The sequence below is a fragment of the Anneissia japonica genome, unplaced genomic scaffold (assembly GCF_011630105.1).
Source record: "Anneissia japonica isolate Jap-2015-1 unplaced genomic scaffold, ASM1163010v1 scaffold585_len4108843_cov191, whole genome shotgun sequence".
Classification (NCBI taxonomy): Eukaryota; Metazoa; Echinodermata; class Crinoidea; order Comatulida; family Comatulidae; genus Anneissia; species Anneissia japonica.
In genome coordinates this window covers 2206362-2224779 of record NW_022716829.1, presented here as the reverse complement: position 1 = coordinate 2224779, position 18418 = coordinate 2206362, and the positions used below count along the sequence as shown (strand labels likewise).

The 18418-nt window shown below is 33.9% G+C and overlaps 2 protein-coding genes across 3 annotated transcripts in view; one reads left to right on the top strand and one right to left on the bottom strand.

The window, feature by feature from the left end:
• The first annotated feature begins 190 nt into the window (after positions 1-190).
• Positions 191-17424, top strand: LOC117109834 (vitamin K-dependent gamma-carboxylase-like). Of its 2 annotated transcripts, none has more exons than XR_004445603.1 (15): positions 191-346; positions 2815-2966; positions 7311-7466; positions 7824-7989; positions 8266-8344; positions 9234-9340; positions 10080-10243; positions 11139-11518; positions 12549-12686; positions 13041-13195; positions 13316-13485; positions 14075-14205; positions 14755-14905; positions 15013-15129; positions 15319-15454. XR_004445603.1 is itself a non-coding variant. In XM_033252266.1 (15 exons), exons 2-15 carry the CDS (start codon positions 2822-2824, stop codon positions 16190-16192), a joined length of 2139 nt encoding a protein of 712 aa, XP_033108157.1. In that variant the 5' UTR covers positions 191-346; positions 2815-2821; the 3' UTR covers positions 16193-17424. The 2 variants fall into 2 exon arrangements, 1 of the variants encoding a protein (XP_033108157.1); XM_033252266.1 differs by lacking the exon at positions 15013-15129 and adding an exon at positions 16132-17424.
• Positions 17425-17737: 313 nt separating this feature from the next.
• The window catches only part of LOC117109861 (serum paraoxonase/arylesterase 2-like), an 8671-nt gene continuing 7990 nt past the window's right edge, over positions 17738-18418 (bottom strand). The window contains exon 8 of the mRNA XM_033252308.1: positions 17738-17905. Coding sequence (XP_033108199.1) covers positions 17738-17905 — 168 coding nt within the window. The remainder of the gene's footprint in view (positions 17906-18418) is intronic.

Here is an 18418-nt window from a genome sequence, read left to right as displayed (position 1 = left end):
AATTACCGGTATACAAACAAGTTAATTATCAATGTTTACATTAAACACATTCACAAAACAAAATTAAATTGATCAGGGGGGATTCCAAATAACATGATGCATGCATGCGTGCATACGTATACACTTATTATTAAGGAAATTAACGTTGGCGGAAATTAGGTTAACGTGCAAGATGTGTTGTTGACGTAAATTAACGAGAGTTGATGTGTGTTTGACGTGAGTTGACGTGTGAGAGCCGAGTAAAGCTCCTCCTCGGTTGACTGAACTCGAGACAAACAAAGAGGACATGGCACTTGCTTTACTAAATTAGAATTTTCAGTTGATACCAAAGCATATTTTTATAAAGGTGAGTCAGGCGTTCTCTCTAATAAGGCCAAGCTTTATTTTATTTGGTCTCCCTGGAGTTATTTTATGGGCAATTAGTATACATATTGTTACAATATGTTATGTTATTGTAGTGGCAGGCTAGGCCTAGGCCCTAGACTAGGCTTGCTTATTAGGTAGGCCTAGTAGGTGTAACTGAGTGGACCAGGCCCGGGCTTGGGCCTAGCTAAGCTAACGAGCCGACTGGTTCTAGGCCTGCGTCTAGTATTAATTCGGTCAGTTTGCCTCCAGCCTACCCAAGGACTAATACTAATACTATAGTAGGCCTGGGCCTTTAGCTTTATAGAGTAGTTACTACTAGCTAGGTTATTACATGTTCCTCCAGAATATTCCTCCTTGCTTGACTCAGCAATGGATGTTTTCCATACTAGCCTAGGCCTAGTAGTAATATTTTTTTTATTGTGCGGATGATGATATTTCAAAAGCCAGCTCAAATGTGAGCAGAAACTTGCGTGGATAAGAAAATAGGTGAGCAGAATCGTAATTACTGCACAATACATTTAAGATTAGGCCAGGTAAAAGCCTACAGTTAATTTTGGCAAAATCTGCGCGAAAATCCGTCCTTATTTTCCGAAATACGCAGTTGGATTTCTTATCCAAATTTTCACACAGAGGATATATTTCACTCTCAATCAGGCCTTACTTTACAGTCAGGGATGTTTTGATTTAACTGCTATAGAAGAGGTGGGACTGGTGGTAAAGTGGTAGGGAAGGCCGCCGGTGTACGAAAGGCGTACTTCTACCCTCCATAATCCAAAATTGTGGATGTTCTGCAGAGGAATTGCTTGTGCCCAACCCAGTCAATGACTTCATGTGTGCTGTCAAATCATATCTGTAGGGCCACGAGAATTGAAGTTTTCAGGTTGTGAGCAAAGCGAGCACTGAGGTGGGCCTGGGGATCAGGGGCTGTAGGCCCCGGTAAAAATTTGCTATTTTTACATTGTAAAAAAAAAAAAAAAAAATTAAATTAAAAATTTAAATTGTATTATATATTTTAATGATGTTTTGTAGTAGTAATCTAATACATACTGTAGTCTAAAAATATTTTTTAATTATTTTTTATAAGAATATGTTTTCAACTTCCATCAGGGCTATGATAAAGTAAAACAATAAAAATGCTAAATGCTTTGAATTCAAAACAGGCAGGTTTATTCAAGAGAAAGATTGTTACTCACATCATTGTTGTTATTTTAGTATTTTGCTTTTTGACATTGTCACAGATATTAAGAATATGAACGAAAATTAAAATTGCTATGGTACACTTTCAATCAATACATGTATTTAAAAGTATATTTACAGTATATATTTATTTATAGTAAAATAATGCTGCATACTAGAACCATCAGGAATAATATACAGATAAAGGCATGCTGTTTTTCTTGGTCCTAGGCAAGTGTATAAGGGATTCTTTAGCCTGATTTTCTGCAAAGTTCATTGTGTGTAGTTTGACCTACTTGCAACGCCCACATACAGTAGACACTGAATTTCAAGTGAAGAAAAAATGCCTCCTAGTTTTTTAATCATTGTAAATCTTATACTATTAAAGAGAATAAATTAATGTAAACTATCATTAACTGTTCACTTCAGAGTTCACAGACTTCGGGATTCCTGAGTTATGTCAAGAGGGAGTAGGTTAAATATACAGGTAGATTTTAGCCTTTTTTTTGCTCTGTCAAAAAGTGGTCAGGTTGAAACCTGACCAACCGTACCAGTAGCTACGACCCTGTATCAGACATGCATGTTTGGTGGAAATAGGGCTAATGTGCTGAGATAAATATTATGTGTAACTAGAGTAATATTTTAGTAGAATAATAGACTCACTGTTATGTTTTTCTAAATTTTTCACTTATTTTGTAAACAGTATTTTTCTGAAGGGCCATGTGCCATTGTCACAGGGAAATTGGCCTCTGTGAATATGGTCTTTCCAGCCTATATCAACAGTGACTTCATGGGGTGGGAGAGGGGAAAGCTCTATGACACCAGCTTTATTACAAGAATAAATAGTTCCTTTCTTTGAATATTAAAGCACTCATAGTAGGATCAACAGCTGTTGGTCTATTTACTCATTTTAATCATTGACTTCAGCCAAACACAATGTAATATTTATGTACAGTAGGTGAATTTTCTTTTGAAATTGATATTAAACAATAGTTATTTTGATATGCTGATATTAAACTGAAAATGTTCACAATTAATGTCGAAGTTATTATTATAACCAAATCAAGTAATTTTTATTTTTAAAATTTTTCCCACAATAATTTGTGATGAAACTAGCTTTTTTTTGCATTTTGAGGTAATTTTACTGACACCCTATAAAAGTAAAAGTCAGTGTATATCAGTTTTTGTATTGTAAATAGGCATACACTTGTCGCTATCTAAAAATATAGTCAATCGATAACTAGCAAAATCTTCTTCTCGTGTCTTAAATAGATTTACAATGGCTCAGTTGAAAAGCACATGGAAGGAGAAGATAAGTATTGCTCTAGGATTCAACTTGACTGACCTCTCCTTCGAGAGCATTACACGTCTACTGCATGAACCTAGGGACTCAGCATCATTAGCTATCTGGAGAGTTGTATTTGGTAAGTATGCCAAACATATATGTTTCCATATTTCAGCTGCTAAATTGTTTCAGCTTCCAACTGATTATTTAATATTTAGACATAAAAACAGCCAATAAAAATGTCATAACCAAATCAAGTAATTGTTATTTTTGTAATTTTTCCCACGATGCTAAGTCAAATACAGTAGGTGTTTGAATAAAAATAATTTGCCCACTAGTTACAATATTAGCTCACTAGTTTGACGTTGATTCCTATTCTACCCAAAACATACTACGATCAACAACCATGTTTTGTTTGTTTTGTAAAATATATATTTCTTGCTTGTTGCAGATTTTTATTTAATGCTTAGACATAAAACCAAATAAATAATATTGCAACCTTAAGAGAATTGCCTTAAATAGAAAAAGATGGTCAGATATGCTTTATTATTTCAAAGGAAGACTTACTAGAGATTGGAATGATATTTTCAAATTTCAGTTTTTAATAAAATTTTCAATATATATAAAAACAGCCAATATTACCCCACTACCATTATATTGATATTAATTCTTATTCTAGCCAAAATGTACAGCGAACTTCAACAACCATGTTTTAATTTGTTTTGTTCAATGTATATTTCTTAAACGTCAACTTTATTTTCCCAATAAGTATAAGTAATCTTAAATGCAAATAAAAACATAAACCAATATAGAAAGAGCTGGAAAATGGTGTAAACACTAATCAAGCCCAGTCCCTTACACACAAAACAATTGCATTATTTAATGCATAGGGCATAATTTTTTCTCAACTTAGCAAATATTTAATATACCATTACAATGCAAAAGAACAAATAAAATTTATCTAAAAATTCATTCAGAAGAAAAGATATAATACATACATTATTACATAAATATACAAGAAATAATGGGTAAATTTACTTCAATAAAAATATCTTTAGTTCTCTCCTAAATGCAGTTTTTGATTCGTGTCGGATATATTTTGGAATCCCATTCTATAGTCTAGCCCCAGACACCCAACCAATAGAGAATTGTCCCACATTACTCTTAAATTTTTCTATATGGGGAGGTGCTGCATTTACAGGGTATATTTTCGAGGACTTGGTAGCTCAAGTGTGGGAAATATGGGGGGAGTTGCAACATTTATGGGGTATACTTGCAAGGACTTTGTAGCACAAGTGTGGGAAAAAACGAGGTGAAATTGGTAGTTAAAGTCCCTGGACTATCCTGTGTCATGTGCCATGATTTTCCGCACGATTTTAGCAGGAATTTCAAGCTATGCTGGGTGCTAAGCCGGTAAGCCCCTTGATAAGCCTACTTTTGGTACAGCCACGAGATCGCGACCGGACGGAACACTTTTTGTTATTGGGAACCAGTAAATATTGCAACCTCTCTTTCACTATTTATTGGCTTATTTCCTGATGCTATTTAGAGCTCAATGTGATTTTGGTAAATTGTAGTTCCAAGTCCATAAGAATATTTAGTAAGGTAGGTAGCACAAGTGTCTCATGTCTTAAAGTGGCTGCGGCACACCCCCCTCCCCCCCCCATGTTTGGTTGGTATGCAAGTGAGCTCCCAGAAACAGAATTGATGAAGGAATAAAATTCTTTAATTTTTAAAGCATGCCTGCCTTAGAGCTAATACTTTTATTTACCTTATTAATGTGCTCTTTCCATGTAAGATTTTTTTCAAGAGTTATCTTAATGTGTACTGTAAATTCTGCTATCAACTTGTGCTACTTTTATACAAATTGCACCATTTGATTGGACCAAGTCTACGTGTTTACCACGAAAAATAATATACTTAGCTTTATTTGTATTTATTGTTAATTTATTTAAATCACACCAGTCTACAATGTGTTTCAATTGGTCATTTACATACTGTAAGTGAATATTATCATATGAATATAAGGTATGGAATAAGCTGGTATCATCTGCAAAAAAGGTGAGTGTCAAAGTAATCAGTAGCAATTGCAATCATTTACATATATAAGAAACAGCGTGGGCCTAACACAGACCCTTGTGGTACACCACACGTTGGTGGGAGTTCATTTGATTCAATCCCATTTATACTAACAAACTGTTTTCTATTATTTAAATAATCTTAGAATAAAGCCAAAGGTAATCCCTGTACCCCTTGTTATTTAACTAACTTATTAAAATGTCATGGTTCACCGTATCGAATGCTTTTTTAAAAGTCTAAAAACATTCCATAAACTATATTGCCATTATCTATTTCCTCCGACAATTTCTGTGTTAAGTCTGAAATAGCAAGTTTTGTGCTATGTATTTCTCTCTAAAACCATATTGATGAGGATATAATAATTTGAATCGGTTTAAGTATGATGTAAGTTGCTGAGTTAAATGTATATTTCTTAAACTTCAACTTTATTTTCCCAATAAGTATAAATAATCTTAAATGCAAATAAATACATAAACCAATATAGAAAGAGCTGGAAAATGGTGTAAACACTAATCAAGCCCAGTCCCTTACACACAAAACAATTGCATTATTTAATGCATAGGGCATAATTATGATTTTTTTTCTCAACTTAACAAATATTTAATATACCATTACAATGCAAAAGAACAAATAAAATTTATCTAAAAATTCATTCAGAAGAAAAGATATAATACATACATTATTACATAAATATACAAGAAATAATGGGTAAGTTTACTTCAATAAAAATATCTTTAGTTCTCTCCTAAATGCAGTTTTTGATTCGTGTCGGATATATTTTGGAATCCCATTCTATAGTCTAGCCCCAGACACCCAACCAATAGAGAATTGTCCCACATTACTCTCAAATTTTTCTATATGGGGAGGTGCTGCATTTACGGGGTATATTTCGAGGACTTGGTAGCTCAAGTGTGGGAAATATGGGGGGAGTTGCAACATTTATAGGGTATACTTGCGAGGACTTTGTAGCACAAGTGTGGGAAAAAACGGGGTGAAATTGGTAGTTAAAGTCCCTGGCCTATTCTGTGTCATGTGCCATGATTTTCCGCACGATGTTAGCGGGAATTTCAAGCTATACTGGGTGCTAAGCCGGTAAGTCCCTCGCTAAGCCTACTTTTGGTACAGCCACGAGATCGCGACCGGACGGAACACTTTTTGCTATTGGGAACCAGTAAATATTGCAACCTCTCTTTCAATATTGAGTGGCTTTTTTCTTGTCGTTATTTAAAGCACAGTGCGATTTTGGTAAATGTAGTTCAAATCCATAAAAATTTTTAGTAAAATAGGTAGCACAAGTGTCTCATGTCTTAAAGTGGCTGCGGCACACCCCCCTCCCCTCCCCATGTTTGGTTGGTATGCAACTGAGCTCCCAGAAACAGAATTGATGAAGGAATAAAATTCTTTAATTTTTAAAGCATGCCTGCCTTAGAGCTAATACTTTTATTTACCTTATTAATGTGCTCTTTCCATGTCAGATTTTTGTCAGGAGTTACCCCAATATGTACAGTAGATTCTGCTTCATCAATGTGTGCGCCTTTTATAGAAATTGCACCATTTGGTTGGACCACTTTGTGTTTACCACGAAAAATAATATACTTAGTTTTATTTGAGTTTATTGTTAATTTGTTTAAATCACACCAGTCTACAATGTGTTTCAATTGGTCATTTACATACCGTAATTCAATATTATCATATAAATTAAAAGTATGGAATAAGCTGGTATCATCTGCTAAAAGGCGAGTGTCAAAGTAATCAGTAGTACTTGCAATATCATTTACATATAAGAAACAACGTAGGGCCTAACACAGACCCTTGTGGTACACCACACGTTGGTGGGAGTTCATTTGATTCAATCCCATTTATACTAACAAACTGTTTTCTATTATTTAAATAATCTTAGAATAAAGCCAAAGGTAATCCCTGTACCCCTTGTTATTTAACTAACTTATTAAAATGTCATGGTTCACCGTATCGAATGCTTTTTTAAAAGTCTAAAAACATTCCATAAACTATATTGCCATTATCTATTTCCTCCGACAATTTCTGTGTTAAGTCTGAAATAGCAAGTTTTGTGCTATGTATTTCTCTCTAAAACCATATTGATGAGGATATAATAATTTGAATCGGTTTAAGTATGATGTAAGTTGCTGATTGATTATTTTTTCAAAAACTTCACTAAATTGGGGTAAGATGGAGACTGGCCTATAATTTCAGACGGTGGTCCTTTTTTGAAAATGGGAATAACATTTGCCTTTTTTAGTGCATTTCTTGTTAGTTGGAAATTTTTATTTAACGTGTAGATATAAAAAAAAACCAATATTAGCCCATTACCAATGCACTGATGTTAATTCTTATTCTAGCCAAAATGTACATCGATCCTCAACAAACATGATTTCTTTCATAGGTCTCCTCATCATTATTGACATTCCCCAAGAACGAGGGATGGCCAGCATCAGCAGGAGATGGGGAGATCCACAGCAATGCCATTTTCCGCTCTTCTATTTTCTGTCACCACTCCCTGTTGACTGGATGTATGTTATTTACCTGCTGATGTTCCTTGGTAGAGTATTCAGCCTTGTTTTTTTCTTTAATTTTAAATGTAGATAACTTATGTATGGATTTAAGCAAAGAAGAAAGTTAATTTAGGATATTATATTTAAGATATTATTATTACCTTTAAACATGTAATTACTCCTTTTTAGCTCCAATGAGGAGCTGTAGGAGTACCCTGCAGATTGATTGATTAATTAATCAATATTTTTTGTATGAGGGGCCGTTTGGGCCACTAGAAACACTCGGCTGATTGATTAATAGATCCTTTTTGAATGGGTGGACGTTAGGGCCAATATACTCTACTGCCTCTATTATACTGCCCTCAGCTGAGCTTTCAAGATTACAAGAACTTGTTTTCCTACAGGAGCCTTGGGTCTAACCATTGGATTTCTGTATCGTCTCAGCTGCCTAACGTTTGTGCTAACCTACTGGTATATCTTTTTGCTGGACAAGTCAGTGTGGAATAACCACTCATATTTGTATGGACTTATTGGATTGCAGTTTTTATTCATAGATGCAAATTGTTGTTGGTATGAAATTCTCTCATATGATTGTTAATTAAATAATGAATATATAATATACATACCATGAATTTATATATATATATATATATATATATATATATATATATATATGTCTCTTATACACATCTAGATGTGTATAAGACAACACTAGTCCTTCCTCAGTGGCGAGTGAGTGAGGGTTGAAAAAGCTTGTTTTACTTTCATTATATTTTTTAATATTTTGGTTTTGATTAAGTGTTTTAATATTTTATAATTTGCTAGTTATTTTATATATATTTTTAGGTCAGTGGATGGACTTCTTAAACATTCCATAAGGAATTCCCACGTTCCTTTATGGAACTATGCATTGGTGCGATTTCAGGTCAGTTACTAAACTATATATTTTTATTAGATTTTTTTAGGCTTACTATATATTTAGACATACTGTATTTGCCAAGGTTTGTCAACTGCATATACATCTCAGTCTTGAGTATTAGGATACAGTGAAATCATAATAAGACCAAAAAAAAAATTGTTTGTTTACCCTCCACCTGCCCCTAACTCACTGAAAAACAATAGGAGCAGAAAAACAAAAAAACTTATTTTTTTAACTTTTTTCTTTACAAAATAAAACAAATGTAAGTGAATTTGTATTTTTTTGCCAGATACCCCACAAATTAGTCTAAAGTTGTTGTCTGATGTAAGATATTGCCAATCTAGGCCTCTGTGGGTTATTTTTATTCCATCTGATGAGTATTTTTTAAAAATAAATAAATAAAAAAAACCCTTTTTCCACCCGCCACTATTTATTATTTTTAAAAAAAGAAGGGCAAACAAACAATTTATTTTATTTGGCCTGATGATATAATTTTTGAAATATGATGATGATATGATTTGGAGATCTGATTTAACACTAGACACTAAGCGCAAATGCGCAGCGAAATAGCATTGCAGTACCACTGCTACTTGGGGATCAGATTCAACACTCACTATGCTCAAGCTCGGTGGTCTAGTGATTATGGCACCAGGCTAGTTATCTGGAGGTTGTGGGTTCGATTCCCACCTGAATCACTTGCAAATTTCTTTTGCAAGTATTTGGGAACGTACTGCGTATTCAGTACGATAACACATCAAATAAGGCAAAACATCACTCTAATAAAATGATGATGATGATTATATTAATGAAGGTAACATATTTGATAATGATTATTGCATGCGTATTGCCCAGTGCTACAAAGAATTTAACCATTTAATTTTCCATTTTATGATAGATTTTTATAGTTTATTTTGTTGCTGGTTTGAAGAAACTTGACAAAGACTGGGTGTCAGGATACTCAATGGGAAACCTTGCTGATAACTGGATCTTTGATCCATTCAGGTAAAATTCACCGACAGCTTTGACTTCCTATTTAAACAATTTTAAAGGAACCGTGAGAGTGTCCAAATGTATAAATGGGGTGATAGATGAGTAGTGGAATTGAACTGAAGTATGGATGAATGGAGAAATTGATAGATAATGATTGAATTGCGAATGCAAAAATGGATGGATTGTTGTTGTGTAAACAAAAGAAGGGTTAGGTGGATAGTTGTTGAAAAAATGGATGGATGGATATATGGAAGGTTGGGTGAATTGTTGAACAAACTGATGGGTGAGTGGATAGAAGGATAGATTGAATGTATGATGAGGGGTTAGCATGAGTCAGAAAGTCAAATTGAATTTTTTATTTAACACTGAGGGCCACCAGCAAACATATGCTGAAAATGTGACTTTTTCAATGTGCTTCAAATGCCTTCATGTTGCTTTTAAAACAAATTATGCTCAGTGGATTTTTTCAGTGTCTGGCTGTAAGCATAGAGAAAATTTTCTCTATGCTGTAAGTAACAACATTTCTAGCAGAAGATGGTAGGCAGGCCACACCTAGTGGTTTCATACTATTTCTAAGGGCCGCAAAATAATTGTCAGGCCACCTGTGGTTGATATGATTATGTTGAGGGTGAAGGGAATTTATACATTGCTGGGAATAGGGATGCATGTGCTCAATAAAGTGAATAAATAGAATTTATTAAAAGAATAATGTTAAAAATTTATTTTTGAATTCTTTTTGTATGATTTTCAGATTACTTTTGACCAATGAGCAAATAGACTTGTATGTTGTCCACTTAGGAGGTTTACTGCTAGACTTGTTTATTGGTTTTTTCTTATACTTTGATAAGACAAGACTATTTGCAGCATTTTTCTGTGCCTCATTTCACACAATGAACTCCCAGATGTTCCAAATAGGTAAGTTTTTAAGTAGCTAAGCCTTGCTTGATATTATTTATTTTATTTATTCTGTTTTACTTCAGGTAAACTGGTAGGTTATAATAGAAAATTAACTCATATTCCAATTGGATTCACCTGCCACATACATATTCTGAACAAATTTATATTATTATTTGCGTTAATTTTAAGGTTAGGTTAAATTCATTTGTGTGGTTTCCATAATAATAATAATAATAATAATAAGTTACTTACAGGTCTGTTTTATTGTTTTGTTCATTTAAATTCATTTATTACATTTTTAATAATATTTGTAAAAAGAGTTTTTGGAAATGTTGAAATAGTCAGGAACTCTTATGAAAATTATTGCTACCCAAGTTATATAAGCCATATATCAAGGTTTTAACTGTGAGATCAGGGTGAGAATCCAAAGCTGTTCATTTTTACTGATCTTCTGTGTTCCTGTTATTTTATTGTTGTTTTAATAAATTATTGAAATTGACATACAGTAATTGTGAATAGGTTTAATTATGCATTTTATTGTTTATTGATTTGTATTTTCCTGATAAAAAAAAATTGTATAAAATAAAGAAAAATAAATAAATAAAAAATAAATAAATAAAAATAAGTAAATAATAATAAAAATAAAACTTAAATTAAAATTTAATTCACCTGTGAAATTGCTTTTTTAACCAAAAATTTTACTGTACTTTTTATCATTTTTATGACATTTTAAATTGTGAAATTGTGTTTTAAATTGGAATGGTTGTTTGGTTAGTGAATGCTTTGTACTTTTAATGTATTTTATTTAAAATTATACATTTTAAATTTTGTAAAGCGCATTGAGATTTCGTCAGATATGTTTGCGCTATATAAGAAATGTATTATTAGTATTATTATTATTTTATGTTACAAGGTATGTTCCCATACGTAATGCTTGCAACAATCCCGTTGTTCTGCTATGCTGACTGGCCAAGGAGAGTGTTTAAACATTTCCCAGATGCCTTCAAAATTGCACTCCCATTGGATACTCAGCTGCAGACAAATAAACACTGCTTATACCAACAGCCAATCAACTCACTAGATCTCTGCCAACAGCCAGTCAATGAAATCCGTCCACTTAAAGGGAAATTAAAAGGCAAATCAACACGAAGATCACAAAGAGGTGCATCTAATGCGAAAAGAAAAGTAGCAACAGAAAATGAAATTTGTGTGAGACATAAAGTTGTGATTGTATGTTTACTAGCGTACTCAGTTACACAGGTCTTACTACCTTACTCACATTTTGTAACTAAGGTAAGATTAATTACTCTTTAAGTAGTCTATCATTGATACCTAACTAGCACCTAATAGCTTGCAGATCGATGATGCAGACCGATCCATACATCCCAGATTCAAATTCAGAACTGTGAGTGAATCTCCAAATAAAGCCCAGTCAAAACTACCAAATTGTATTTGACAAAAACAGTGACATGCCCATATATGGTCACATATTTAGGCACATCATTGCTATATATGGGCATACAACAGTTTTTTGTCAAAGAAAATTGAAAGTGTTGGAAGAGTTTTAGCAGGTCCATGGCCAGGACTTCTTTTAGGGCTAACTGTCAGAGCAGCACCTAGTAAACCTGGTGAAGTCAAGAAGAGTTTTCTAGTGAAAAAAAAGGTCAGAGGACAAAGCACCCTAGAGCTGAAGCATTCCTGCATGTAAATGGTGAATTTTATCATTATTTAATGGTGTTTTAGCAGGGGAGGAAGGTGGTTTAGTTTATGAGACTGGGGCTTGCTCAAAAAAGAGGTTTGGCTGAACCATTAAAACCTGCTTAGGGCATTGTAGCTATGTAATTACTCAAATCAGGAGAAATATTGCAGCAAACAGCAAAAAAGTTAGAAAAACAAAGGTAAAATGCTCACAAACTTGCAGGATCCTTTGACCTTCAAATTCATTCAATCTACAAATTTAGTACATTATATTCCTATTATTTATACTGTATACAACTTATTATTTAAGGTTTTGTGACCAAGAAAGCAATATCTTTAAGCTTGTTTAATTGCTAACCTCTCTCTTATTATTATTATTATTATTATTTTTTTTTTCTACTGGATACTGCTTCTGTAGTGGTAAAAACTTCCTACAGCTGCAATCAGTACTTCTTCATTTGAAGCCGCTTTATCTTGTCATTTACGAGCATCCTTATCTCCCCCTAGTTCCTGGCCCTTTCTAAGAGTTCCCATCTTTGCCTCCTTGAGGTCGGCTTGCAGTGTGCTGAGTAACTTTTTGTATAGTGATGCCCTCTGCGACCTCTCTCTTACCTTCTCTTTAAAGGGATACAACAACTGGACAGATGGGTTATATGGTTACTCATGGGATATGATGGTCCATAGCTGGTCAAGTCAACACATTAAAATCACTTATGTGGACAACACAACAGGACAAGTGGGCTACATTACTCCGGGTGTACATGTAAGTAGATTCATTTGGTTAGATGTGCTATTACAGTATATATATAATACAGGTGGGTAAAGTGTGGCCTACAGACCACAATGTGGCAAGACGGCGAGTTTATTGCGGTTCGCGGAAATAGATTATAAACCCTGTGTGTGCGGCCCGCCGACTGTCTGTTTAAGTAAGAAAATGTAAATTAATGATAATTTAAAATTGTCATGTTGATTTTTTGCCCTACATTTAAATATGATTGGCTACAATGTGCCAAAAATGGTTATTATTTGCTTTCATGATGAAAAAGCTGTATACAAAATTTTCATTTACAGTGTGATCATTATAGGTATTTATTTTTCTTGGGGGTTGTTTGCATAGCTTTGGGATGGTGCTAGTGAAAGATGGAGTGCCCACGGTGACATGTTAAAACAGTATGCCATGTGTTTGGTAAACCGCCTCAAAGACCACAATATTCGACATCCTCAGCTTTACTTTGATGTATGGAGGTCACTGAATGGACGATTTCAGCAGAGGTCAGTGACCGGGTCAAGTGTTTAATATAATGTAACAGTCACACTGTGAAATTTTTTAATTGTTGCTTTCATTTGCTGCTTTTCTTGATGACAATTTCATGTTTATTTTCATACATCAAGAATGTGGAATCCAAAAGTTGATATCGTGGCAGCTGATTGGTCACCTCTTAGCCAGTCAAGTTACTTGATGCCTCTCCTTTCAGAACTGTCGCCATGGCGAACAAAATTTGATGAGATACAAGATGCTTTGGATAATCAGACCACAGTTGTGTTTGTGGCAGACTTTCCAGGTCAGTGCCCTAACTTCTACCAAATGTACTGTCGTATGATTAAATAGTCATATGTTTTTTACACAGAAAATGATAGGTGTATGAGTCACACAAGGATAACCCACTAAGTCAGAAGACTTCTTTTTCAGTGGGATTCTTCTGGTTGTGATTTGGCAGTACATTGGGAGACAAACCCCTATCGCATACTTTTTCCGTTCTTTAACATGCCCATGAGTCATATTGCACGCAGGACCAACGGCGTAGATATCTCATCCGAAAGACAGTGTGCTCTCATAACTTGTATTTAAACCTTCAATCTGATTCACTAGGAATGCAGCAGATAGAAATGAACTAGGCCGGGACTAAAGGATCTTAACGGTTTAGCGCACACCCAGTGGCTACGACCAGTTTAGCCAACTGAGCTATGCTGCTCACTTTTTTCGAAAGAATTTTCACTTTTGTTGTACATAATTTCTATTTTATGTTGCACTTTCACTCACCATTAAATTTTATACTAGATCATTATTACATTACTATCATAGTTATTAATAGTACAACTTGTGCATGACTGGTATGTATTATATCATCATTATTGTCTCTGTCCTAGCAGGATTGTATCTTGAAAACTTTGTTGATCCTAATCTTGGCAACACAAGTATCCAGGTTCTTAAAGGGACTGTAGCGGTTGAAATTGCAGATGGTGGCAAAAACGTGACATTACAAGAAGGAGACAGCATACAAGTTTGTGAATTTATACATATTAATGTTTTTGTAATTGATTAGGTTCTTTTTATTTCTTTAATTTCATTTATTTGTTTGACCAATACACATTTACAACAGGTAAGTACAACAAATGTTGGTCAGGAGCAGCTTAAGCAGAGTTTTACTATAACTCATTAAGAGACAGCTATGATGTTCATTTGTAGTGTTTGTATATTTAAACAATAGTAGCAGAATTGAAAGTTACTATTAATAGTAATTATGATCATGGTTGTGATGATAATTAATATCGTTTTCATATTCATGTCTTTGGCTCAGTTCCATTGCTTCGCAAGACAAAAAATATTCCGACCAATGACTGACCCTGGTCATCCTCCGCTGAGCATGCCTCTAAACAGGTCTAGCCTGAGAGACTTCTGGCCAATATTTTGTTAACATGGTATTAGTCATGATTATTATTGCTGCATGGAGTCATTATTATTATTGCTGCATGGAAAATGTATCAACATCTTGTATCTTTAATATTGTCCCCTTCCCACTACCTTTTTAATGCCCTATTGCTTATTTTAGGTACCTCCTGGTAGGTTCCATATAGTGCGCACGATATCGGACACTCCATCCTGTTATATGTATTTGACTGTCAACACAACAGATGTCGCCATCAGGAAGAAGTTTAATAGCTACAAGGAAATCAGAAACCATAACAGATCAAATTTGTCAGGTATGAATTATAACTTTCTTTGTTTTCCACTATGTTTAATTTTATTATCATCAAAAACAAATTCAGCTGGGTCCTTTGAATGTTTTGTTCAATGTTTTTTCTGTAAGGTGATTCAAAAAATTAGGACGGTCTTAAATTGCACAAAGCATGATGATCCACAAGCATTCTCAGGTGTAGTGCTGTTATGACAGGTTGTTTGTTATGTGACCTCCATGCTTTTTAAGGTGATACGCGCCCTCTGTTGCCTTTGCGTATATGAAGATTGGTCGTCTTTTTGGGTGCTAAAAAAAATGTGACAACAGATTGCAATATTTGACCTATTTATGAACATTAAATACTTTAAATAGTGCTCAAATATTTTTGGTTGTCATTGTAATCTTTTCTAAACATACATATCAATATATTCGTTCTAGAATTTTCATCTGAAGAGCTTAAAATTTTCAATGATCTACTGGAAGATGAGAAGTTTATAGAAGAGTACAAGTCCATGACCGTTCTTGATCGATTTCAGGACTTTTACGCCAGAAAGTGGTCATTGTTTAGTTCCAGGTACAGTAATTATTGTCCACTAAGAGCTGCCGCGGGTCCCATGGCATCATAGGTTTGAGAGATCTAGGGGCGAATCCCTGGTGGCCTCCCCATCCCCCTGGAAGCTACTGTCTTTTGTATTAATTATTTCTTGAATGTAACTATTGTTATTGCTATTTTTATTTTTTTTAAAGTGTTATTGTTATTATTATTTTTAATATGATTGCTTTAGAGATGTTTTTTTCTAAGTCCATTAATTCTCATTATAATTTAGTTCTTTCTTCATTTAATTAAAGATAAATACCACCAAAAATCTCTGAAATTTAAATATATATTTGCTCACAAGCAATCAATTTTCAATAAGTAAAAAGGTTTCTTTTTTTCAAATAGTTTGATTTACCAAGGGTTTACCATGAAAATCCATAAATTAAAGGGTATATGCAAAGTCTTTAGAAATGTTATTTAAACATCTGTAAATTTGCAAGAATAATTTTCTCTTGTTGAAATTTTCAATTGAAGGCTAATACATTATTAAATATAAAAATTAGGCCATTCCATTTTGTTAAATTTTTGAATATGTTAAATTAAGATGGTAGTGTGTATTTAACAACTCATGCAAGAACATAACAAGTACCTATTTTAAAAAATTCATGTCTCTAACATGAGAGTTTGACTTCTGTCATTGGTTTGTCTTGCAGTTTTAACAGCGCTTTCCAAGCCGTTTACAACATTGCTGCATCAACTACTCTTTACGTCTAGAATATACTAAGCAGGCCTTGCTGCTTCTTCTTATCAAGTCCATACACAAGTTCATACTCTGTTGAGCTATGTCGATTTAATTCTAAAAACTTGGTGAAAGGATTATGAGGACCCCTACTCGTTTCATGACCCCAGTGCTAGTACTGGTTAATACATGTCACCTCATCATGAACATAAATTTAATATTCACTCTTTTTAAACTATTGGTGGATCCAGGATTTTTTCTACCAGAATCATGAGTGGCAATTGAGGACCTGCGGTTTGAAAGGGGCAAGACCATTGGTTATAGAGGGGTAGGATGGAGTGTACTCTTACGTGTTAGGGGGTCCTTCCCCCATAGTAGCTCCAGATTTTTACATACTACTATTAATAGCAAACCATTAAAACTTTGTGACATATAAGGAAACATTAACGATGTGAATGTTAGACTAGTGGTGGATATTGTTTATTTACTGTAATGTAATTCAGATATGTGTGGATATTATTAAAACACAAATCTTTACCAGTGAAATTGTGTAAAATACATACCCACTTACATGCAAAAGATTATATCGTGGTTCATAAAGTATTGTATTTGATTATTAGCTTGCGTTTGTTTAGTGTGGCATGTAGTATGTCCTAATTACCATTATTTTTATGCTTATTTATTATAATACATATATACCCAAATATATGAATGCAAGGAACACAAAATGTGCAATTTAAAATGTGCAATATATTTTCGTTCTGGAGGTTTAATTGCAAATAGTGTATATTATGAAACCCTTGCTTCAACTAGGGAGACCCCACTAGGAATACGACTTTGGTTTATCCTTGGTCCATTCCAGTCAAACCATTGATTTTAGATTTGGTAATATAATAAACATTGTAAAAAGACATGTGATATACAGTACAGCTATATTATATAAAATATATGGATGTTGGATTTTTTAAATAGCTTTAAATGACTGTTGCACAAAATGTACTTTCAAAATATATTATGTCCAGCTTATTGGTATTTAAACCTAAATTTGTTTACCATGTGCAACATTTTCCACTGTTTACTAATTTTTAAAATTATTAAAGTGTACTGCCTCCGATAGTTCAGTTAGTATCACCTTGTATCATGTTTTATTAATTGTAGTAGAGATATCAGAATATATAAATGTAAAATCAAAATATTGCATAGGTTGATATAGGCCTACCAGTATATTTGTGTTAAATAAATGTGCAATCATGAATATTGACGATAATATGTTTGATTATCTCCAATTATTAGGTAGTTTTCGCCGCATGGCGTTAACCTTGACTTTAAAGCCAGTTTTCCACTTTATTCGCGCAAATCGAAAGCGCCGGTTCATGTGCATGCGTGTTCACATTTCTATCGGAGTTTTTGCGAAGCGAAAAAATGCGCAACCAATCAGAGCTCAGGAAGCGAACTGACGCTTTGATTCGCGCGAATAAATTCGCCTAGGCTATGTTTTCACACGGCAGCTAACGGTTAGCAGGATCCGGATCCAGCTGACCGTTAGCTTTTAAAGTTACAAAGCAGTTAAACACTAAAAATTAAAAAGCATACACGTGACAGTGCAGGAGATTTCCAGTGATGCTTCCAACTAGCATCTGGTCACCATAGAAACTTGCCACGCTGGAACCTTTAAAATTGTTGCCATTGTCTGCATACACTTCTCTTATGGTAGCGTTCCAATCCTGATCAAATTGCACATGAAGTACCTACAAAAACAAATTCAGGTATTTATGCTAAAACACAAGATTTCTCAATAACAATAATAGTTTGTAACCATAACTAATAATAATAATAAGAACGGTGGTAGTAATACATTTCTTTAATATCCTTCACATTCAACAGCAAGTATACTCGCCACTTACAGAATGGAACGAGGCTTTATAAACCAACTGGTTCCTTTAGGGAGTGAAGTTGTTTTAAGTCGTGAGAAAAAGTCCTGCTATGACAAGAATTGAACCCAGGGTCCTGGGATTAGAAGGCAAGCATCCCACTAATCTATTCAACTCCACTCAAAATATAAATAATAATGATTAAAAAATGAGATTGTTGATGCAATTTTATTTAATGTCTAATTAGGTTACGAATAACCATAACTAACAGTTGTCACCGATTTCTTTTTTTTCTGTTTATGGTAAATAAACATTTTTGGGCATTGTCCTCCATCAGGTGGTACAGATAGAAAATAAAGTATAAATACATTATATAAATATATACATATA

Bases quoted from the DNA above. Each gene is read 5' to 3' on its own strand.
- LOC117109834 (XM_033252266.1), top strand. From the start codon at position 2,822: ATGGCTCAGTTGAAAAGCACATGGAAGGAGAAGATAAGTATTGCTCTA. The intron at 7,467-7,823 runs GTAGAGTATTCA...GTTTTCCTACAG, and splicing joins TTACCTGCTGATGTTCCTTG to GAGCCTTGGGTCTAACCATT. The intron at 11,519-12,548 runs GTAAGATTAATT...TTCTCTTTAAAG, and splicing joins ACTCACATTTTGTAACTAAG to GGATACAACAACTGGACAGA.